At 36.7% G+C, this 24768-nt stretch overlaps 1 protein-coding gene across 3 annotated transcripts in view; it reads left to right on the forward strand.

The window, feature by feature from the left end:
- The window catches only part of LAMA2 (laminin subunit alpha 2), a 583647-nt gene that overhangs the window by 367419 nt on the left and 191460 nt on the right, over positions 1–24768 (forward strand). For all 3 annotated transcript variants that reach the window (XM_072833687.1, XM_072833697.1, XM_072833705.1), the window contains 8 exons: positions 805–985; positions 3322–3458; positions 14749–14985; positions 16329–16472; positions 17137–17316; positions 17424–17612; positions 17701–17834; positions 21311–21428. In XM_072833687.1, the coding sequence (XP_072689788.1) occupies positions 805–985; positions 3322–3458; positions 14749–14985; positions 16329–16472; positions 17137–17316; positions 17424–17612; positions 17701–17834; positions 21311–21428 (1320 nt within the window). The remainder of the gene's footprint in view (positions 1–804; positions 986–3321; positions 3459–14748; positions 14986–16328; positions 16473–17136; positions 17317–17423; positions 17613–17700; positions 17835–21310; positions 21429–24768) is intronic.

Consider the following 24768-nt stretch of genomic DNA (forward strand, 5'->3'; position numbering starts at 1 on the left):
AGCATGTATTTCAAGCCAAAGCTAGTCATGAAAACCAATCATAGAAAGTTTCTATGCATAGATAAGAGATATACTTAGGAATTACCCATCAGAGAGTAAAAGGTTCTTTTCATCTACCTAATCCGGCGCTTTGATGTGAATTCTCTCAAATCAATTTCACTTGTTAAAATGAAACCCAAGAAAGTAGATGTTTGTAAACCAATTATTTTGTCAGCATTGGCATAAACCTGTAAGTTATATTTGTAACATGAGCCCTAGAATGATGACTAGGTGTATCTACAGAGAGATGACAAAAATTAGATCAAATATTAGAGAAAAAACATTTATTTTATAACTGTAGGTTTCTGCTCAATAATATTGAAAACATTTTTAACAAGTAGAAGGCGTTAATAAGATCTAAAAGCAATCAATTCAGATTATTAGGAAGGAAGCAAGTAAATTTTTTAAATTAAAATGTAAGAAACACCCCATAGCTTAGATCCACATTGCTGTTAAAATCTTGGAAGGTATAGGGAAAGACTGGTGAAAATATAAAGCAGACATAAAGGATAGTGACCTAATTCTACTGTTAACTTTGATAAAATTTTAAAGCTACAGTACTCTTTTTTCTGGGGCCATTAGATCCCATTACATTAGGAAAGGGGCCATTAGATCCCATTACAACCTCATTGTCATAACATCCGTGAAGAACTTTGATCATCCATAGGTTCCTCTCTCCTGCCTCACCTTTTGGTGGTGGTGCGTCTTATTTCATAATGAATTCATTGATTTAAATTTAATTTCTCTCGTCCTTCTTTATGCCAGCCTGAAACCTTCGGCCTACAATCAGGAAGAGGGTGTGTTCCCTGCAATTGCAATTCCTTTGGGTCTAAATCTTTCGACTGTGAAGAGAGTGGTCAGTGTTGGTGCCAGCCTGGAGTGACAGGAAAGAAATGTGACCACTGTGCCCATGGCTATTTCAACTTCCAAGAAGGAGGCTGCACAGGTCTGTAAATAAGACTCAGCCCTACACATTCATTCTCTGGTTTGGGCATTTTGGCAACTGTAGCAGTTCATTCTTCAACATCCCTAGAGATTAAAGCAAAGGCACCTTCACAACAATTATAGGATCCAAAATATTTAACTGAATAAATAATGTACATTTATTTTAAATAAACTAGCAAATGAAATATACTGTAGTGTGAAGCATTGCTCAATAAATAACTATTTGCAAGTACTCAATAAAAATAAATAAATAAATAAATAAATAAATAAATAAATAAATAAACAAACATCAGCAGGTCTCAATTCTGCTGTTTCCCTTCCTGGCTGTAACCATGAGTCGCTCACTCAACGGCTACTGTAGCCTGGAAGTCAAACGTTCAATTTTTCTTTTGCCAGTGTTCTCATAGTTTAAACTTCACTCTCAAGCTAATATAGTTCAACTTAGAAAAGTGAAGGGGGAAATCATCTCAAGCAGCCTCCAAGCTGAGCGTTGAACCTGAGACCATGACCCCAGCCAAAGCCAAGAGTTGGGTGCCCAACCAACTGAGCCACCCGGGCGCCCCTAAAATATACAGTCCTTTGAACCCAACCCTTACATGTTCATTTAGTGTGAATTATGAAATGCTACTGTGCATTCAAATATCTTTACTACTAGAAATTATTAGTAAGACATTATTTTAAATTATGAAATGGTGATGACATTAGAAATGCAAACTTAGTAGCATTCAGATCCAGAGACACAGGACAGAAAATAGCCCCAAACAAGCAGGATAACATGATGGTTGAGAGTAGATTTCCACCAAATAGCTGGGACGGGTTTCATGGCTCCACCGGTGACTAGTTATGTGACCTTGCCTAAGTGCTTGGGTCTTGCTGTCTCTCTACAAAGTTCATCTATTAAATCAAGAAAATGATTATTTCTATCTCACTGGGTTTTTGTAAGAATTAGTTGAGTTAATAGCTATAAAATATTTAGAATAATGCCTGGCATGTAGGCACCAGGTCAGTGTTTATCATTGTTATTATTATCAGTGTTTATTAGTATTCTGAATTGTGGTAAACATCGTGTTTGGGCGGGGAAAAGCCAGCTGATTATTCAAGTCTTCTCCATACTCAGTTTTATGATTCCGTTTGAAGAACCGCTTAGAGAATTTCTATTTGCAAGGTAACTTCTCGAATCGCTATTCCAACTGTCCCAAGGCATTTTTTAGCACATAAATTTGAACATAAGGTGAACTGGTTTTCTTCTTAAGAAATGGTACATACAAAACAAACCCTTTGACTTAAAACTATCAATAACAATAATAATAACAAAAATAACAGCTAAGATTTCTTTGGTGTTTATGTCAAGTATTATATGGAACATTTTTCACAGCTCGTATGGGATGCTGTGAGCAGTGATAATTGTGACTCCTTAAAAATTGAACTTAGTCAAATAGTCTAAATGTAAAAAGTCAAATAGTTTAAATGTATTTCATTTAAAGATTTAATCATCATATGACCAATTTAAAGGCTTTTTATAATATTAATCTTCTGTCTGAATCTGAGTATTTGGTGGTATTTCTCCCTTTGCTTTCACTTCAGTTTGAAACTTACTAGCTGAGTCAACTATAGCTAATAAGTAGTGTTCATTGTTCAGTCATCACTTAGATGACTTTGACGCTCCCCTGAAATCACTTTTATTCAAATCTGATTTATGCAGTATTTGAGAATTTGCACTTTTTACATATTATAGCTAAGAAAATGAAAAATCTATTGAAAAAAATAAGGCAGATGGTAAATAAAATTCAAAAATCAACACGCTCACACAGAGTTACAAAATTCAGCTGTTTTTATTTTTTGTGAAACTGGAAATATCCTGATGTATGCCAATTATAACTATTATACTCAATATACTGAATTTAAGAAGCCTGTTGAGCTTATAGTTTTTTATTGCAAAACAGAGTCATCAATAAGAAGGAAATATTAATCTATACAGCATAGAATAAGTAAGTAAAACTTAAAAAAAACATAGAATCAAAATTTTAAACTTTATAGCATTTAAGTACACTGAGCATCGAATCTGATGTGCCACTTCTTTCTTTAAAATTAGTTGAAAACCTAAAAATATTTTACCTTTTGAAATTATTAAAAGAAATACAATATAATTTTACAATATAATTTTGTTGATCAACCCCTCTATGAAATACACTTCACTGTGATGTAAAAGACGAACTAGGTAAGTTTTCACTTATAACAATAATATGGAAAATGAAACAACACAAATCCAAATACAAACTCCATACTTTCTATAACATTTTTACTGTTTTACTCTTTTTTTCCCTTTCACCTGTGAAGCTTGTGACTGTTCTCATCTGGGAAACAATTGTGACCCAAAGACTGGTCAGTGCATTTGCCCTCCCAATACCGTTGGAGAGAAATGTTCTAAATGTTCACCTAATACCTGGGGTCACAGCATCATCACTGGTTGTAAGGTGAGTTAATTGCTCTATTTTATCTGATCATGTTTTAAGAAATTTGTTTTTATCTTGTTAAAGTTTTATAGTCGGGCATTTCAAAAGCTAATATTATTAAACAATAGAGAACTATCAGTATAGAGCGATTGCAGATATTGATCAGTATCTTAACATTTTACTTTTGGGGAAATAGGATGAAGCAAGCACCATGTTTATGTATCTTCGTTCACGAGACCTACCAAAAAAAAAAAAAAAAAAGAGGAAAATTATAATAAAATCAGAAACAGCAACAACTTCATACCTAAGCAGAGTGAGATACTAACTGCAAAGTACAAGGAAATGAAGGACTCGTTAAAGGAATTTGCCAAAAATCTATAGTAATTGCCCCCAAATTATGACTAGGCTTCACTTTTCAAGAAGCAGTTGAGAGGATTCTGTGGAGTCATATTAACAACCTCTAGCTTAAAAAACTCCACATTTCTTTTCCATGGGAATTCCACAGAAAGTGGCATGACCAGATTCCATAGTGTCACGTTATGTGCCTGACAGCGACTGCAGGTACATAGGTGAGAGATGACAGACGCTGGGGCCTGGTCAGTGTGCCTCCCCAGAGATACGGGGAGTAGGCTGTGTGACTGCTGCTGTGGCTTGGTGACCTTATCGATTTGGAGGCTAAGAAACAGGAGTCTTAAGACAGGTCCTGGATTTGCTTTTCAGATTAGAAGAGAGTATTATTTATAGCTACAAGGATTTTTTCCTTAAAAAAATTATTTATTTATTTATTTATTTATTTATTTATTTATTTATTTGACACAGAGAGGCAGAGACACGGGCAGAGGGCAAAGCAGGCTCCCTGCGGGGAACCCGATGTGGGACTCGATCCCGGGACCCCAAGGTCATGCCCTGAGCCAAAGGCAGACGCTCAGCTGCTGAGCCAGCCATGGCTACAGGGATTATAGGAGATTCGAGGTCAGGTAGGAAAGGTGATGAGTTCAGAATTTTTGTCAGTGTTTTGCGAGGTATTAATTAAATAAAATGCAATTCACTCTCTTGAAGGGGTGAGCTTTGACCTGTGATTACAGTTATATGCTCCCTTGTAGTCTACTTCCCCTCACCCCTCAACCAGCATCAGGAATTTACTGTTTCTCCTTCTATCACTGTAGTTACGTTGTCTCTCCAAATTCATGTAAATCAAGCCCTCATCCATGTTGTTTGGGTTTTGTTTGCTTGTTTGGTGGCAATAGTTTTGGTCTGGCTTCCTTTACTTAATATAATGCTTTTTGATTCATCCATACTGTTGCATATAGCAGTAGTTTGTTATTTTTAATTATTTACTAATTTGTATTGGATGATATGCTATGACTTGCTTATTACCATTTAATGGGCATTTGGGTCATTTCCAGTGTGGGGCTATTATGAACTATTTTGCCATGAATACCAATGTATAAGTCAAAAGCATTGGTGTAGATGTATGATTTCACCTATCATCCATCACAAGACTACTCCATATCCTTCTCAACACTTAGGATTGCTTTTTTTTTTAAGGTTATTTATTTATTCATGAGAGACACAGAGAGAGACAGAGACACAGACAGAGGGATAACCAGGCTCCCTGTGGCAAGCCCAATGCGGGACTTGATCCCAGGATGCCGGGGTCACGCCCTGAGCCGAGGGCAGATGCTCAACCACTGAGCCCCGTATGTGTCCCCCAACACTTAGGATTCTGACTCTTGAATTTTAAGCATTCAGTTGATGTTTATGTATATCTTTCTGTTGCTTTAATGTCCACTAATATTGGGAATAATTTTATTTACCATTTATATATCTTCTTGGGTGAAGTTCTGTACAAATCTTTTCTATTTTAGGTTGTTAGTTTCTTCAGTATTGTGTTGTAAAAGTTCTTTATATATTCTAGATGCAAGTCCTTTAACATATATATGGTCAGTAACTATTTTTTCTCCCACTATACAGCTTGCATTTTATTTCCTCTGTAGTAGCTTCATCTAATTTTTATAAAGACCAGTTTTTTGTTATCCTTTTCTTTCATGGCTCATGCTTTTTCTTTTCTAAGAAATGTACAGTTGCTTACATCAAGATCTAAAGACCCCTCTCCTGTGTTTTCTTCAAGAAGTTTTATAATTTTGGCTTTTACATTTAGGTCCACATCCCATTTTCAATATTAGTTTTTTCTGTGTAGTCTGAGGTAATGGTCAAAGCTCAGTTTTTAATGGATATCTAATTTTTCCAGCATCATTTTTGAAAAGATTATTCTTCTTCCCCATTGAATTACTTTGGTCAAAGTAGAATAATTACATGTGCCGCTCTTGCATTTCTGAACTCTATTCTGTTTTGTCGATCGGTGTCTGTCCTTGTGCTAACACAGTACTGTCTTCATCACTGTAGCTTTTTAGTAATGTGTGAAATCAGGTGGTGTAGATTCTCCAACTCCTTTTCATTTCCAATACCTTTTGGGTACATTAGATCTTTTGCATTCCCACTTTTAAAGTTTGTCAGTTTCTTTACCAAAAGCTTTCTAGGATTTGATTGGCATTACATTGAGTCTACAGGTCATTTTGGGAAAAATCAAGACTATTGCACCTTTCAATATACGAATATGACCTAATTTCTAATTTAGCTGTCTATACTTTTTTTCTCATCAATGTTTTATAGTTTTTGGTGTGCAAGTCTTGTACATGTTCTGTTAGATTTATCACTGTATTTCATATTTTTTATGCAGATGTTATTATTTGTTTCATCTCAATTCCGAATTGTTGCCAGAATAGAAAAATACAATTATTTTTATTTAACTTTTTATACTGCAACCTTGCTAAGCTTATTCTAATTACCTTTTGGTAGATTGATTAGGATTTTTTATGTAGACAATCATACCATCTGCAAATTGAGTTTACTTCTTCCCTTCCAACCCATGTAACTTTTATTTCATTTTCTTGACCTATTACAGTAAAATGTTGACTTGCAGGGCTGGGAGCAAATACCCCTGCTCCCATAATATTCCTTATGTTAACTAGAAGGCATTCAGTCTTTTACAGTTCAGAATGTTGTTAGCTGTGTTTTCTTTATAGATGCTATTTAAAAGTTTGAGGATGTTTCTCATGTTCCTAGTGTATTAAGAACTTTTATCAAGAATATATGTTCAGGGGATCCCTGGGTGGCGCAGCGGTTTAGCGCCTGCCTTTGGCCCAGGGCGCGATCCTGGAGATCCGGGATCGAGTCCCACGTCGGGCTCCCGGTGCATGGAGCCTGCTTCTCCCTCTGCCTATGTCTCTGCCTCTCTCTCTCTCTCTCTGTGACTATCATAAAAAAAAAAAAAGAATATATGTTCAGTTTTGTCAAATGCATTTTCTACATCTTTTGAGATGGCCATAGGATTTTTCATTTTCAGCTATTAATATCATAAATCATATTAATTGATTTTCAAATATTGATCCAACTTTACAATCCTCAGATAAATCCTGCTTGATCATGAGGGATTATCTACTTTAAATTATTTTACATTTTTTCGCTAGCATTTTGTTAATGATCTCTGGGTCTCTGTTCATAAGGAATATTGGGTCTTTGTTTTTTGTAGTTTTATTGTTTAGTTTCATTATTGGGGTACTGCTAGTTTTATTAAATAGATTAGAAAGTATTCCATTCTCATAGTTTCTGAAGGAGTTGCATAATCAATGAAAAATAAATGAAAACAAAGATACTTTAGAAAAAAGTCAATGAGACCAAAAAATGGTTCTTTGAAATTTTTAATGAAGTTGGTAATACTCTAAGAAGATTGATAAAGAAAATAAAAAGAGAAGAAGGAAATAATAAAAATCAGGAATAAAGGAAGAAGCATCCGGACATCTGGGTGGCTCAGTGATTGAAGGTCTGCCTTTGGCTCAGGTCGTGATCCTGGGGTCCTGGGATCAAGTCCCCCAGTGGGCTCCCAGCAGGGAGCCTACTTTTCCTCCCTCTGCCTGTGTCTCTACCTCTGTCTCTGTGTGTCTAATGAATAAATAAATAAAATCTTTTTAAAAATACATAAATAAAAAATAAAGCAAGAGGCATCATGAGGATCCTGCATATGTTAAAAGAATAATATGAGCAACTTAAATCAATAAATTTGATAACTGTACAAAATAAAAGTTCCTTCCCTTTGTTTACTTTGAGTTTAATTTTCTCTTATGTTCCAAGTTTCTTAAGATGAAACCTTAGATCATTGACTTGAGACCTCTCTTCTTTACTAACATAAGCATTTCATGTTATAAATTTCCTTCCAGGCACTAATTTAGTTGCATCCCACACATTTTGATATGTTGTTTAAATTTTCATTGTTAAACTCTTCTTATTTATTTTACTATTTATTTGTGATTCATTGATTATGTAGAAGTATGTTGTATAATCTCCAAATATTTGAGGGTTTTCAAGATATCTTTCTGTTATATTTGTTTTAGAACACATATAACATATTTTGTATCTTTCAGTTCTTTTGAATTTATAGAGATTTATTTCTCATACTAGTGTCCATTTTGATAAATGTACTAGCAAACAACATGTATTCTGGAATCATTGGATGAAATCTTCTATAAAAGTCAATTATTCATAGTGATTTTTATGTGTACTAATTCTATCAATAACAGGGTATTTATATTTATGATTTATCTGTTTTTTCATTTAGTTCTCTCAGGTTTTGAATCATGTATTTTGGAATGAAAATACTAGGTGTATACTCATTTAGAGTTATTATGTCTTTTTGAAAAGTTGATGCCTTTATTAATATGAAATGTCTCTCTTTATCCCAGGTAATGTTTTTTCTTCTTCTGAAGAGTATTTTTTTCTGATAATCATATAGCCATGTTTCCATCCTTCTTTTGATTGGTATTTGATTGATATACATTTTTCCACACTGTAATTTATCTCATCTCTTTTTAAATATTTAAATATGTTTCTTTTAGATAGAATATATTTAGATCTTTATTGTTGATCTGATCTTAACTGGATTATTTCCATTTATTATTAATATGACTGGCTTAAGTCTACATTTCGCTGCTTGCTTTGCCTTCTGCTCTTGCTTTCTTTTTTCTTCTTTTCTTGTCTTATTTTGGATTGAGTAATTTTTATAATTATATTTTATCTTCACATTTGACTTATTAACTATACACACTTTATTTTTTTGTCTTTGGGGATTTGCATCTTAACTTTTTATATGTATCTCTTTTTATATGTATCTTAAAATAGCAGTACACACTTTATATTTAGCATAGAAACCCTACAAGAATAAATCTCTAATTCCCCTTTTTATCCTTTATGTTGCTCCCTTTCTTTCCTTCTGTAATCGTGACCATACATTTTACTCCTACATATTATATATGCTAAATATAATCTTATGATTTTGATTTAAATAGTCAATTATCTTTTTAAAAGGCAAAAATGCTGCTTTTCTGTTTTTTCACACATGTATCAGTGCCAGTGCTCTCATTCCTTTGAGTATAGCCAAATTTCTGTTCTATATCATGTTTGTTCTTCCTTTAGCTACATCCCTAATTATTGATATTATTATTTTTAGTATTTCAGGTCTGCTGACAATGATTTTTCAATTTTGTATGTTCAAAAACAGTGTTTTAACTGTTTTTTCCTTAAGTTTTCAAAGATACTTTTTCTAGGTATAAAATCCTAAATTCTGGTTTTCAGCAATTTGATTATGCTGTCTTTTTGTGGTTTTCTTATTTATTTCTCATGTGGTGAGTTGGACCTGTTGGATCTAGTTTGTGATGTGGGATCACAGTTTTTTATTAAAAACTTGGTTTCCATACACTACTTCTTCAAATCCTTTTATGTTCTTTACTCCCATTTCTCCTTCTGGAACTCATTATGTGTATGTTGGTCCACTTGATACTCTTCCATACCTGACTGAAATTATGTTTATTCTCATTTCTTCTGTATTCTTAATTTTTGATAGTTTCTATTGTTGTGTCCAAGTCTACTGAATATTTTTTTTCTGCAGTGTCTAATCTGTTCTTAATCCAGTAGAGTATATATTTTTCATTTAAAATTTTTCATCTGTAAAATCTCCAGTTAGATCTTTTTATAGCTTTCATTTCTCTCATTATATTCAAATTTCTATTTATTCTCAATAATATTTATAATACATATAAATACTAGCTTTTGCTATATGATTGTCTTTGAATTTCACCATTTCTTTTATTTCAATATATTCTTAATGGTTGATTTTTCTGTTGGTTACAAATCATGTTTTGTTGCTTCTCTCCATGCCTGATAATTTTGATTTAGATGTCAGATGGACATTTTTCATTGTTGCATATTGGCTTTCACTATATTCCTTTAAAAGTATTGAACTTTATCTTGGCAAACAGGTTAGTAACTCACTGATCAATTGGATGTTTTTGAACCTTGCTTTTAAGTTGTTGGTTTAGTTTAGTTTAGTTTAGTTTAGTTTTGTTTTGTTTTGTTTTGTTTCAGGGAGGGTCTAGAGCAGGCTCTAATCCAGGGATCATTTAGCTCCATTGCTAAGGGGCTGAGTGCATTGAGAACACTACGCATTGTGCATTACTGTGTCTTTCTACTCTCGCTGTTGGGAATATGAATTATCTCAAGCTTTCTGTGAGCCCTAGGAATTTTTTCAGCCTATGGCTTTCCAATGTTTTATTTTGTTTTGAGTTCTGAGCCACATAGAATTGTATCCCGTGCAATCACAGATCAGTACTCAGCCAAAGATTCAAGGGGGCCCTTCTGCAGATCTCTGGAATTCTTTCTGTGTTTGACTTTCTCATTTTTAGATACATATTCTATTGGCCCCATAAGTTCTGTCTCAGCTTCTCCAAACTCTGTTTTTCAATCCAGCTACAGTGCTGGCTTTATTTGGGCTCCCCCTTTTTGGGTTGCAGCCTAGAAACTTCCTTCTTGCACTGCCTCATCTGCTTTCCTTCTCTCAGAAATCACAGTCCTGTGCGTCCTGACATCCACCATCTGAGAATAGTCATTTCGTAGTTTTCATTTTTTAGTTTTTGGTTTTGTAGTTTAACAGCTTAAAAGAGGGAGATAAACCATGTAAGTGCTTTTAAAACTGAAAGACTGTTTAAAAAAAAGGAACATTCTTTAGTGTAAATGCAACACAGAGGTCAAATAGGATTAGGGCTGACCTGTATCCCTCCATTAAGAGAAATAATTAAGGGCATTTTTGACATTAACGAGAGTCATTCCAATCAGTCACATTGTGTTGAGGAATATTAGAACATGATGACTAAGTGTGGCCTCTTTGACTCGTGGTCACAGCCTATAGAGATGTAAACCATTTTTTCCGCTGACTCAGTGCACATGCAATCTCTAATCATCCTTACATATATGATAAAGCATTTGAATACACTGGTCCAGAATACATAATCTGGAGGAAAACAAGAGCATTGGTTATTGATCAAGGAAGTTCAGATACATGATTTCAATTGTTCACATGGTTAAATAAAAACTAGATGGGACACTCATTTTTCTAGTGCCAATGGCACTAAATTTGAAATACATTTTTGGAAATGAAACAAAAATTCCTCAAGAGTTCCAAAGCTTTTTGTGAGTAGGAGCCGTGTTATAAGTTTCTATGACTGACTTCTTGCATTTTCAACTTTGAGTCCAAGCATCTACCCATCCCATGGACTCATGAACAAGTCCCAAGGTAAGAGGATTCCATTCTATCCACAAAATCCTGTGATGTGGCCAAACTCTAATAACCTCCTGAAATTAAAGCTGATGCCTAATCTGGATATAAATCAAAATGGAATATAGACCAAGTTTCCTTAAAAAAAAAAAGTAGTTCTGTGTTTGATACCATTATTTTTACTGATCGTTGAATAAACATTATGTTGATTGAAGTTGATTGAAAATTTTTTATTACTCTTGAACCACTTAAAAATCTGAATTTCTGAACAGCTACACATTTCATCATTATGACAATTACAAAAAAATTCATAGAGTCCTCACAAATATTTATGAACATGTATTCTACTATTGAAAAATGTGGATGATTATAATCTAAATGAACAGTGATTTGAGATTTATAGTTTCCTTTTCTTTGTGTCATGGATAATTTCTTAGTGATGAAGCGTGAGCACACATATCATTTGAGCTTTCACTGAAGTAGAATACAAAGCCTGCCATCTTTCACTAGCAGGGGAGTAGTGCACAAATCCTCTATTGCTAAACAAACATTACATCTAATTATGATTTAAGTTTGATGTTGGCTATAGTGCTATCTAAACATATGGTTAATGGTCCCTTTTATTCTCCACTATAACTTCTTGAATAAGCTTCCTGATTTAGAAAGGTCCTAATGTATACTTGGACTGTCATCTAGTCTTTAAGAATTAGTACTTTGGAATTATATGATTAATTGGGTAGCAAACACTTCATATTTGAGTTAAAGGATAAGAATGTCTTGTAAAACATTTTAAAATTTATTACATGACTGTAGTTTCCATAATGTATCATAATTTTCTGTTTCCAATTATGGCATATTTTATTTAACTGAGTTAGGAAAAATAAGTGAAAGAATTAATTATTCTTATTTTTTAAAAGAATTAATTAATTAATTAATTTACTTATTTATTTATTTATGAGAGATAAAAAGCAAGGGGAGAAAGAGGGACAAACAGACTGCACCAACTACAAAGCCTGACTCGGGTCTCGATCCCATGACCTCCAAGATCATGACCTGAGCCAAAATCAAGAGTCAGATGCTTACCTTACTGAGCTACCTGGGTGCCCTTAATTATCCTTATTTTGAAATCTCATTCTCTATCTGATGTTCTATAAGGATGAATTACTTGAGATGACAGCAGTGGGTTATTCTATGCTTAGGAAACTATGTCTATGTTTATAATATAATCAGTAATCACATTTTGGATGTTTGGGCTTAAAACAGCTTCTAGTAGCAATTTTTTTTTTCTGAGTAACATTGAAGATAGAAACACTTAATCATAGACACCAAAAATAATAAGACCTGGTGATTATTTTAATATCTGAATCTGGGAAAATATTTCACCAAACATTTGCACAGGAAAGAGATGATAGAGGGAAACTATCTATGAGACTCAGAGAGGTCTATCTATCTCTGACGACTCAGAGAGAGACTATCTCTGTCAGAGAGTAGTCTCATAAGTAAATTACTGTTGGCAAGAGCAGAGGCGGGAATATCCTCAGTAGTAGTGGATATAAGAATTAAGCTGAGCAATAAAAGTGTGAGAAATGCACAGGGGTATCCAGCCAGACGTGGATCTAGGGATTTGGCAAGTGGTAATGCATAGAAGTCTGCCATAGAGCGATAATGTGAGAAAGATACTAAAATAGTACCAAAAAGAATCTGGACATTGATGACATATAAACATTGTGTGGTAGGAAACTCAGACACAAAGAAAGATGGTACCGATGGGGGTACCGAGTCAGGACTCATTTGGGAGACAGAAATCGTAACAGTTACATAACAGGGAAAGTAGCAGATAAAGAACTGTTAACTGGCAAAAGGTGATTAGTTACTTTAAAAAAGCACAAAAAAAAGGATATATGGAGACCTGAAGTAATGGTCACAAAAGAGTAGCTACAATTTCTAGGTTGAGCGGGGGTGAACAGAGTTTGCAGACAAGTCGTAGTCTGCAGAAGCTGTCCACCATTGTGAGCACATGGGGGTGCTTGTCACATCAGAGCATGTGTGTAGACCACAACTACTCAGCTGTCTTGGAGCGAGAGTAGCCTGAGGCCGAGCTGGAATTCTTTACAGGCTCCTGAGCTCTTATGCTAAATAGTAAAATAGTAATCATGATAATAGTAATGAAGAATCAGAACCCAGGGCAGAAGTGTCTTCCCCCACCCGGGGCCTTATCGGGTCCCTCCAGGGCCCACTGTTGACTAAGCCTAACATCCTGCTCCCTAATCACAGAGAAATGCCAACAGGGTCCAACCACAGTATCGTAAAGCTGGACAAGGAAGAGGGAATTTAGAGCCCAGAGACCATAGAATGATCATTGCCATTGCTGAACCCTGAGAATGACTTATTCCAAGATCCTAAATGACATTTTAGAGACCTGCTTCGCATGTTCATTAAATTGCAATGAGATACGAGCTCTGTAAATCAAGAGCAGAAAGACTTAAAAGAATATAAGAGGAAAGACACAGAGATGAGCACAAATTGGAAATGAGTCAGATAACATAAATTACTGAAAATCAGCCAAAAATGCAATAGTGTAACTAAAAATGCATTAGTGCCATGTATATACAATAGAATTTTCACTGTGTTCAGTGGGCACTATAAAATGGTCAACAAATCTGAGTGGCAAATAGGAAAAGGGCTGCAGAGAACATTAGGACATCACAGATTGGGCAGACAGACAGAAGCGGTGTATTTTAAGAATTGTAGGTGATACCGAAGAAGAAGATTGGCAAATATGGACAGAAGTAACAATAAAAAATAAATTTAAATAAAAAATAAATTTAATTTAAACTTAAGTAAAAAGAATAATTTTATTCTCAAACTGAAAGAACTCATGAGATTCTAGTAAGTTAATAATAAAAAAGACTCAAACTAAAAATTCTAGCAAATGTTTTAATTATGTAAGAGAACAATCCAATGCATGCCTAGGAAGTAGAAAATAGGCTACCAGCAAAGCACCTCAAATCAGGCTTGTCCGCAACATGAAATGCCAGAAAACAACATCCTAGATGTACTTTGCCGAGTTCTCTTGGCTTCCCCAAATCTGGTTCGGGGATCTCTGTATGTTCACAGAGACGTCTGCACGTCTCCTATCCTATAATTCTTATTTCATCCATATGTGTGTGTGTGTGTGTGTGTGTGTGTGTGTGTGTATATATATATATATTCATCTTCCTCTGTTAGACTGTGAGAGAAGTCTCTTTACAAATTAAATTCTCTAAAAATGAGATGATAAGGTGAAATGATTGTGTCAAGTTCAAATTTTGAAACCAAAAGTGGTTGAAGAAAACCCATACCCACCTCCTCCTTGCCACAAGACAGACAAAAAAAAAAAAAAACAACCCACATTTCTTTTCTCAGTAAGATTATGGTTTCTGGATGCTCATCTATTTGGACGCTCATCTATTTTAGTAAATACAGGAAGCAGTTTTAATGTTATGTTCATTGATATTTCCCAGGCGGCTAAACTAGAACAGTACAAAGCATATAATAGACACGTGATGAATATGTGTTTCATGGAAGCATAGAAACATTCGAATTAAAATTTTAAGAGATTTCCCGCGAAATGGTGTTTAATGGTTGCTGTTTTTATCTCCTCCGTAGGCTTGTAACTGCAGCACGGTGGGATCCTTGGATTTCCAGTGTAATATAAACACGGGCCAATGCAGCTGTCACCCCAAATTCTCTGGTGCAAAATGTACAGAGTGCAACCAAGGTCACTGGAATTACCCGCACTGCAGCCCCTGTGAGTGCTTCCTGCCTGGGACGGATGACAGGACCTGTGACCCAGAGACTAAGAAGTGCTCCTGCGTTGACCAGACGGGGCAGTGCACCTGTAAGGTATGTTCTGCTGAAATACACTAAGGATTCTCTCTCTGTTGCTCACTTCTGGCTTCATCCAGTGGTCGTTATTCATGCTTCACCAAGTTAAACAAATAGACAAAAATTCATTGCCAGACACAGTTTTTATTTGTTGGCCTACAGATAAGCACTGCTCTTTAAGAACTTATTTCCAACCAAAATCCAACTTCATTTCTAGTTGATAGAGATGATATATTTTTAGTGGTAAAGTTAGATTTTTCTTTACATATTTGCTTAAACAGGAATAATTTGGGAAGGGAAAAAATGACGTTTCTCTTAAGCATCATCAGAAAGAAATCACGGCTCGATAATAGGGCTTCTAAAATTCCATTTCTCTTCACATTACTCCACAATCACTGTACACTGAAAAATATATTTACTGCTGTGGAAGTTCAGTAAAATCTCATCACGTATAAACACTGACATAAACAGCGACTACGTGTAAAATTCAGCTCTCATTAATATTGTTAAATGATGTAGAAAAACAGCCAATTAAAAAGGATAAGAGGGATTTTTCCCCCTTAGATATTTCTGAAAAGTCAATCCCAGGATAAATGCAGTTAAGACTATGTCAGGGGTATCTTTCGAGAAAAAGTCTATGCAAAGAGGGACAGAGGACACAGGAAAACGAAATCCAGGGAGTGATTATTACAGTTGCCTTCAGAATTTAGGAAAATGGCAGCTCTGTATGTGTGTGTGTGTGTGTGTATACACATATATAATTGTATATGTATATATACAATTTATATTTATTTTATATACAATTTATATTTAATTTATATAATACATATAAATACAGTATATATATTGTATTTAATACATATTTAATACATATATATTACACATTTAATACATAATGCATATTTAATACATATTATATATACTGTATTTAATACCCATTGGATGTATGTGTGTGCGCGCGCCTATGTCATATAATGATAATTCTATAAATCTGTGTCTTAGCATCCCGCCTGTTTTTTACAACTTTGTATCACACCACTGTCTGGGAATCACTGTTTCTGTTTTGCTTTTGAAATTCTCGTGATTCTTTCCTATTGTTCACAGTGGATATTAGGAGATCTGCCATTTAGATTTTAAAATCAATATACAATAGTCTCTGCAATATATTTATGTATACGGAAAGCTATTCCTAGACTCCTGAAATCCTAACAATGAAATGAACTAAGTATGCCATTGAGATGTGAGTCTAATACCCAGTGAACGTTCTTTTGTTGTTAATGAAGAAGAAACATTACTCATTCTCACCTCTGTTTCTCCCGTGACTTCACCATGGACCCTGAGGAACTCTCCTCTTCCCTCAGGTGAACGTAGAAGGTGTCCACTGTGACAGGTGTCGGCCGGGCAATTTTGGACTTGATGCCAAAAACCCACTTGGCTGCAGCCAATGCTATTGCTTCGGTGCTACTACCCAGTGCTCTGAAGCAAAAGGACTGATCCGGACGTGGGTGAGTGAGGGACAGCCGAGCCAGGCCGTGGTGTGTCCCACTGGTGAGTGTTGGCCAGGCACCGAGGGAGAAGAGGCAAGGGGAAGCAGGGAAGTCCTCTCTTCCCCTGTGCATACTGAGAACTGGGGCCATGTGACACTACACGGTTGGGGTGAATGCCTTTTGTTCTTCTGGGGAATAGTTTATTTATTGTCACTAAGGAGACAGATGCCAGTGTGGAAGGGAGGTGCTGTGGGGCGGGGGAAGGAGCTACATTCTGGAGGCCGAGGGCCAGGGCCCGAATGCAGGCCTGCACTGAAGCCAATGTGGAAACCAGGCCTTGCTGCCCATTCATGCTAGCCAGCCAGAGAGAATCCCCAGCTTTTAGAGCTCCAGGGTGTTCATTTTTACTTCCATTTTCCTGTGACCCTTCCCGCTTTTAAGTTCTACTGTTTATGAGTGTAAAAGGCCAATTTTCACAGAGGTCCTAGTTGTCACCATGCAAACAAGGCAGAAAGATTCATCCCCTGCCCTGCTGGTTCGCTCTGCACAAGGCTTGTTTCCCATGAGAACACCTCCTCAGAAGGAGAATTAGACTGCACAGAGACATGTGGCCCGTGACTCGGTTTTAAAGGTGCAACCAAAAGATCTGAAGTCAGCACCCTCTGTTTGGATTCCCACGTAGGTGACTCTGAAGCCTGAGCAGACCATCCTGCCCCTGGTGGACGAGGCTCTGCAGCACACCACCACCAAAGGGATCGTTTTTCAACATCCAGAGATTGTGGCGCACATGGACCTGGTGAGACAGGATCTCCGCTTGGAACCTTTCTATTGGAAACTTCCAGAACAGTTTGAAGGAAAGAAGGTAAGGACAAGAACTTCAAAGCCGTATGAGAACAACTAAAATGTGTTTTTGAAATCACGCCATTTGGGGCTTTATCTAACATGTCACTCATCGTTTTATTTTGTCAGCTGATGGCCTATGGAGGCAAACTCAAGTATGCAATCTATTTTGAGGCTCGGGAAGAGACAGGGTTCTCTACTTACAATCCTCAAGTTATCATTCGAGGTGGGACCCCTACTCACACTAGAATTATCATCAGGCATATGGCTGCTCCTCTAATTGGCCAGCTGACAAGGCATGAAATTGAAATGACGGAGGTAAGCTTATTAGTTTGGTGCAAGGATGCCAGTGGTTTTACATGTAGTTTCATCAAATGTGGTTTCTTTTTTTTTTTATTATTAACAGAAAGAATGGAAATATTATGGTGATGATCCTCGAATCAGTAGAACTGTGACCCGTGAAGACTTCTTGGATGTTTTATATGACATCCATTATATTCTTATCAAGGCAACTTACGGAAATATCATGAGACAAAGCAGGTAAACTGTAATGGAATAGAAGTTAAATTCTGATTTTAGAGTCTATAGATGAGAGCAGTAAGACACTTGACCAGAAAGATTTAGGAGTGTTTGGTTTGGGAATGAGAGGATACAACACAAGTCAAGGATGCCTTCCAGGTCACCTAGAAGAGAATACTACCATTCCCTCCAAAGATAAAATAGGACAAGAAGCAAGCTTAAGAGGAGAGGATAAGTCAAATTGACCTTCAACCTGGTGAGTTTTAGATGTCAGTCAGAAATTTAGGTGAAAAAGCCCTGTTGGGTAGAGATAGATAACTTGTGCTATAAATAGATTACAAGATTGCTGAGAAGGTGACCTCCTTCAATCTTCACGGAACAGGCAGGGACATGCTGGTCTCAACTCTTGCAACCATGAGCATTCTCATGTGTGTCCCAGTGTGTTCTACAATATTGTCCCTTTCATTGTGCATCATGATGTGAAAAGATTGGGAATCACACAGAATAGAGAAAAACAGAAGAATAATAGTAATAAATATTTTGTCATGAAAGCCAAAGAATGAGAATACTACAAGGGGGGATAGAGTTTTCATATAACCCAAAGAGGCCAAGTAAAATGAGGCTTTTGAGACTCGACACTTAGGATTGCACTGGTACCATTCATTATACCATTTTTTTTTTTTTTTTAGAATCCTGAGGCAAATCTCAAAGTTTCAAGCTATGAATGGGACACAGTGACCCTAATAGTATGGACGTAGACTATTATTTTCCATGAACATAGTGTAAAAGGAAGGAATGAGGTAGTGTCAAAGATCAAGGGATGACTGTTTACTCTGAGAGAGAAATAAACATGTTTACAAACCCTGATGGAAAAGAGTTTGGAGCAATATATACATTAAAAATGATAGGATAATGGAAAATAAATAATGGAGAAGCCAGGAGATTTCAACATGAGCAGCCATGATCATTTCCCAGAGTGGAAAGGACAATTTATCCAATGAGATAAAAGGAGGAATTGCACACCTGTAGCAAGGTTTCCTGTCATGGAGGCAGAAAATTGAATTCATACACATAGTCTCAATTTCTCTGGAATGTCAGTTATTTCATGCAAGAATGTGGAATTTATAGATGTTTGAAAACAGTCTTATGCAATAAATTAGTAGATCAGTTTAGGAAAAAAATTTATAAAGTCTTTTATCGGCAAAGCAATGAATATAGAAATCCTGTACTTCAGATGTTTATGCTAAACATAGCAGAAGATTTTTTTTTCTTTGTTGCAGAACATCCCTATTGTTCTTCTGATTATACCATAGGTAGGGACTTTGGGTAAAACAATAAATCAAGGACCAAAATTCACTTTCAAATCTGTATCCCTTTGGTGTTCTTTCTCACTTCTAAGATTACTTTATGTGAAATAATAATATAAAAGCGCATGTACCAAAAAAATACAGTCGGCATTATCATTAATTATTTTTAACTGTAAAGTGTAAATTAAGTGGCAGAAACCAAAGCATGTGTGCATGTCACGGAAGACAGCAGGTAACTTTGTGAGTGTGGAAATAAGTGATTATTTTGCAAACTGTTCTACACCACAGAGTTTGGTAGCACACAGAACATATTGTTAGCAGAACCTATAGAAACCATGTCCTGCATTTTTCATTGTACTTTCTTTGCTTTCCTGACACCAATTCCCCATATGGAGGAAAAGACTACCTTTATTTTGGTCTTTTTCCCTGGTGAGTCTCTTTCTCTTCTCGTATTATTCACAGATCTCCCTAAATAAAGTTCTTTAGTTTAGATCACTTTGTGAGACTTAAGGATAAATAAATAAATACAATACTTATTCTAGACTCATCAAAGGCTAAAGCCATTGTCTATCTACAATAATAATAAGTAAAGCAATGGATTAGCACTTAATTTTCTAATACAGTAGACTTGACAACATTGAAAAATACATTTGAATCTTTCCCCCAAACAGTGAGGCATCATGCATCTTTGTTCACTTACAAATTGAAAATGGCTCAGAAGCAGAGAGTTTAAAAATTTTACATGTAGTTTGTAGACTTTGTATATAATGTCAGTGCTGACATTGCCTTTTTTTTCTTTGCTTTTGTCTTCTGTTGCATTGATTTGAAGGATGTAACAACTTTGCACTTCGGTATTCAGTTAAATAGAGGCTTGAGTTTGGCCAAATCCCTGATTCAAGCAAAACAGTTGCTCTTTCAGCACCTGAGAAAAACCAGGTGGATTGCAGAAATATCTGTTGTTGACACACAATGCAAGTTTTACTTGGTTCTTTTAAATATTCACTAGCCTGTTGTGTGCACGCATCATGTGGGAGAGAAGGGAAGATGATTCTAGTGACTCCTCATGGTATAAAATACAATACGATGCCAACAGAGAGGACCTGGGAACGACTAACTCCCACAGAGAATCCAGGGGAACATAAGGGTAGAGCCGTCCTTACAGGACGGGAGTGGTGTGTTGATAGGTCAGACCGCTCTGTGCACTATAAGGAGGGGAGAGTGAAATCTGAAATTTTAATGGACCACGTGTTTCGTACAGGCTGGCTGGTCTTGCACGTGCAGACAACAATCTAGCAACGTCAGGGTGTGCGTTCCTAATCCAGTGTCAGTAAAACCTACCTGTGCTTGTTATAAAGTTTATGATTCAAGCTCCTCAAGCTATTGGAGGTGACTTTTGGTGAAGCAAAACTATCCATTTTCTCATTTAAAAGTTTACTTGCAGAACATTTCATGTTGCCGGTTAGTCAGTCATGAAATAGTCTGAGTTTATGGACTGCATATATTTTTTAATGCATAATTTCAAATTAATGTAAAAGTATCAACATTTTCACTAGGACCATATTTTTTTTTTCAATTATAAGGACCTTTCTACCAATAGGAAAGGTGAGTTAAGTTAGTTGAAGGATTTATTTCATAAAATTAGCAAAACCACTGATTTGAAAGGTCCTTTATCCTCAGAAAAAGACCGGTATTACTAGATTATGCTCAATCGTTGTTTTCTAGATGATTTTCTAAAGTTCTTGAAAGGACATTCAGAGACTCAGGAGGAGGAAGTCGGGCTAGTTGTAAATTAAAAGCAATTTCACTAGTGACTACGGGAGATATTCTAATGGGGAATGACCTTGCTTTGTCTGTTTGAAGGAATATAAATGTCTAATTAATTGGCCGTGTCTACCTGAAGCCGCTCACATTTTGAAATGTGTGTGTGTGGGGGGAATCTTTATAATAACTTCTCAACAGGATATCAGACATCTAATCTACTAAAGTCCTTATGACTCGTGTGAATATTTTTGCTAATGTGCGAGCTCAGCCTGTGAGGAAACAAAGATGCAGGCACAGGATGTGGCGCCGAGTCCGCGGAGGGCAGGCAGCTGTGGGGCCACTGGACCAGCCAGAGGTGCTTGGCCCAAAGCCCGAGGGGCATGTGCGGGGCTGCCCCGGCGCTAACGCAGTGCTCGCTGCTGTCCGCAGGATTTCCGAGGTCTCCCTGGCGGTGGGCCAGCCCGGCCGCGGAACTGCCGCCGCGCCTCCAGCTCGCCTGATAGAACGATGCGAGTGTCCTGCCGGCCACTCTGGCCTGTCCTGTGAGGTAAGCCGCCACCGCCAACCTGCACGAGCTCTCCCCTCTCACCAGCCCGATGGAAATACGTCCAGAACCATCTTTGCTGCACTCCGCTTTCCTTTCCTCGTGCCCATCCTAACCTATGGGTTTGTTTTTTTCCACCCTCTGCTCACAGCATGAGACACAGTAAGACAAGGGTGGTGGTGGTGTGACCTACTGGTGGGAATCACACCCGAAGGGAAATATTTGATGAGAATTAAAAGTACGGAGCAGTCAGGAAATAAGGATGTTTCCATGAGGCGCCTTTATCATAGCCCATCTATTTTCTTGGCACCTCTTCTGGATGGCTAAAGACATTTAAGCCACAGTGGTTCTAAGACGGGGTTCTGTTGGGCTTTGAAAGATTGTTTTTATATGGACCATGACAAGACTTCGGCACTAAATAGCAGAATCTTCCCATGCACGTAGGCTTCCTGGAAGGACACATATTGTCCCCACAGTACCACCACCATCCAGTGGTTATATTTTTAAAATTGTTTATTTTGCTCTCTGGGATTTTCCTCTGATTACCTCTAGAACTGGCATATTTTCCAGATCTCTATCCTCTGGAAGTCTATTTAGTTTTTGCAAATATTGAATATTAAATATTAATAGGAAGAGTGTAATAAAGGAAAAATTGGAATGGATGGGAAACTGACCTGGGCTTGAATCTCCACTTCATCGTATACTCGGATTGAGACTTTGCACCATTTGCTAAACCTCGTTAAGCTTCAGCTGGTAAACCTCCAAGTCCCTTGCTCGCTGCCACCACACTCGCCACTGTCCTGCAGACCCAGAGTCCTCCCCACAAGAGGGGTGCCCAGGATCTGCTCCAGCTCCACAGTGCAGATTCCTTCCTGGTAGGCAGACTGGTTGGGGCCCACAGCACACTGGTTAGACATTTTTAATACCTCTCCTGAAGAATCACATGAAGATGAAGTGACTTGTGACTCGAAAGCACTATTACAGTGCCTGACAGTTGTCAATGTTGGTTGATATCATAGTATTATTATGGAATAATTAATTCTATATCCATGCATTGACTTCCTTTATAGAAAATGGCATGAAACTTTTGTAGACAGGATTTGAGAAGTTTTACTAAGTACGGCTCATAAGGCAGGTGATGGCACCAGTTCAAAACGAAAGTAACTTAAAAATAATGAATAAAACCCTCTTGAGATGTAGCATGCTGTGATGAAGAGAGAAGCAGCTTGGTTTCACTGAATCCTCCCTGGCTCCGCCACTCAGAGAGAGGGCACTGGCTCTATTTGTGGCTGGCCCTTAGGATTTTTACCTGTAGAATCATCATGAGAATTGATTTAAATGAAAACAGGTGTGTGAAAGCCCTATTTTTAACTGAAATAAATTCCATGTTGTTCAGAGAGCAATATGGTAAGAATAACTGCAAATATCTGTGAAACGTCCTTGGAATAATTTTATAGCTTTGTGGCTGCTCCGAAAGGTGATATTCCCATGAATGTGTCTATTTTGATCTAATAAATAATAAAAAAATCCACCTTTTTATTGAATCCTAACTCCCGCGTATACATATGTGCACTCGTCCACATACTAGTAAGTGTATATGTAACACTTACAGACACAACCAACCAAAATACATGGAGTAGATGTGAACGATGAGACCGTGAATGTGGCACACGTAAAAGCTACCATCTTTCCAATTAGCATAAAATACTTGAAACAAAATACATAAAGAACTTGAGATTTTTCTGGACAAGTGGAATTTTATCCCAAGAAGTATTTGGCTATACTGTTGACTCACTGTGTGACCTTGGCCAATTCTTTAATTGTGATAAGGCCTGAGTTGCTCTACAATCATCCAATCTATAAAATAACAGGTTGGGTTTTGAAGTTTTGAAATTCTCTAATTCTGCAACATTATTTTGCTATTAAAGGTATTGAGTAAGTAGTCAAGACTGACCGGTAGCCGTCTTGAAGAGAAAGCTTTCCACGGCTACATTTTGTCTGCATGTGTTTAAAATAATCCTGTTCACTTACAAATAAAAATGTTGGTAGAGAAGCAAATTATTTTAATGCAATCTACCTTCTGTTCCAGATTTTAAATGTTAAAACCTCTTTTTACTGTGATTGGTAGGCTTTTTAAACAGCATATTCTAAAACATGCATTCCCATTAATCTTAGTAATTTTTCATCATTATATGAAAATACATATTAGCACAAATAAACTGATAAATGAAGGAGATTAAGAAAACTAGGAACACATATGGACCAGCATCTGCATTGGTGGCTTCACCTATGTCCTGTGAATTTCACTTAAGCTCCTATTTACAGACAATAATTACAGTAATATCCTAGCATTGAGATTATGGGGATAAAGGGCTGTCTCTCATAATACGGTGCCTAAGGTGTTCTCCACAACCCATTGCCTCTAATCCATTATACATCTTATTTATAATTCATCTTGATTCTAAAGTGTAATTACCCAAGCATAAAATCTAATCATCAAAGCAAGAGCTAAGGACAGTGTTGAAATAATGCCTCCTATTCCAGTAACATATGCTTTGGGTCACGAATACACAAAGCAATTCCTCTACAATATTTTTGCCAAATGTATGGTATTCTAGAGACATTTGCATTTACAAGCTATTCATTTCCTGGTTTTACCCAAAATGTGGTTGCAAATAAATAGAATTAAGTGTTAGTTACTGCTGAAAATAGAGCTGATTGTGAAGACGCTTAGGCCTGTTACCTGTCATCGCATGATGCTACAGCCCTGGTCATTGGAAATGTTAGTTTCTAGAAATACCCACTTCTTACAATTTGTGATTTGAAGTAAAGATCAGATTACCTTTGGAAGCTGAATAAAGGACCCAGTTTCCTTACTACATTTGTTGGTGTGGGGGCCATTGAGTTTACCATCCTTTGTTTCTGCTGTTTCTCACCATCGTCTGAGTTCACATGATTGCCTGACTGACCTAAACTGACCTAAACTCGGGTTAGGTTGTATGCAGAAACGGAAGATCGTCAGGACTGAGTATGCGGTTCTCTGCCGTAAGATCATAGTGGTCAAAGAGTTGCAGTTGATCCCTAGAGCATATGTTCTGCAGTTCAGCCTCTGTGTCTTCACCCTCATGTTATAATAGGGCTGCTGGCTCACAGCTGAGCAGCTGCTGTCTACTGAGTCACCATTCAGAAGCTGTTACTTTGGCTACTAAAGCTAATATTTTTAATGCCCCCGAAATAGATACCCATTATCAACTCATAAAACACAAAAGACAAACTAGTGAAAACAGACTTTTCTTCTTCCAAACGCACATCTCTCGGGATACCCTTTACCACTTTTCTTCCA

The sequence above is a fragment of the Canis lupus genome, chromosome 1 (genome assembly GCF_048164855.1).
Source record: "Canis lupus baileyi chromosome 1, mCanLup2.hap1, whole genome shotgun sequence".
Lineage (NCBI taxonomy): Eukaryota > Metazoa > Chordata > Mammalia > Carnivora > Canidae > Canis > Canis lupus.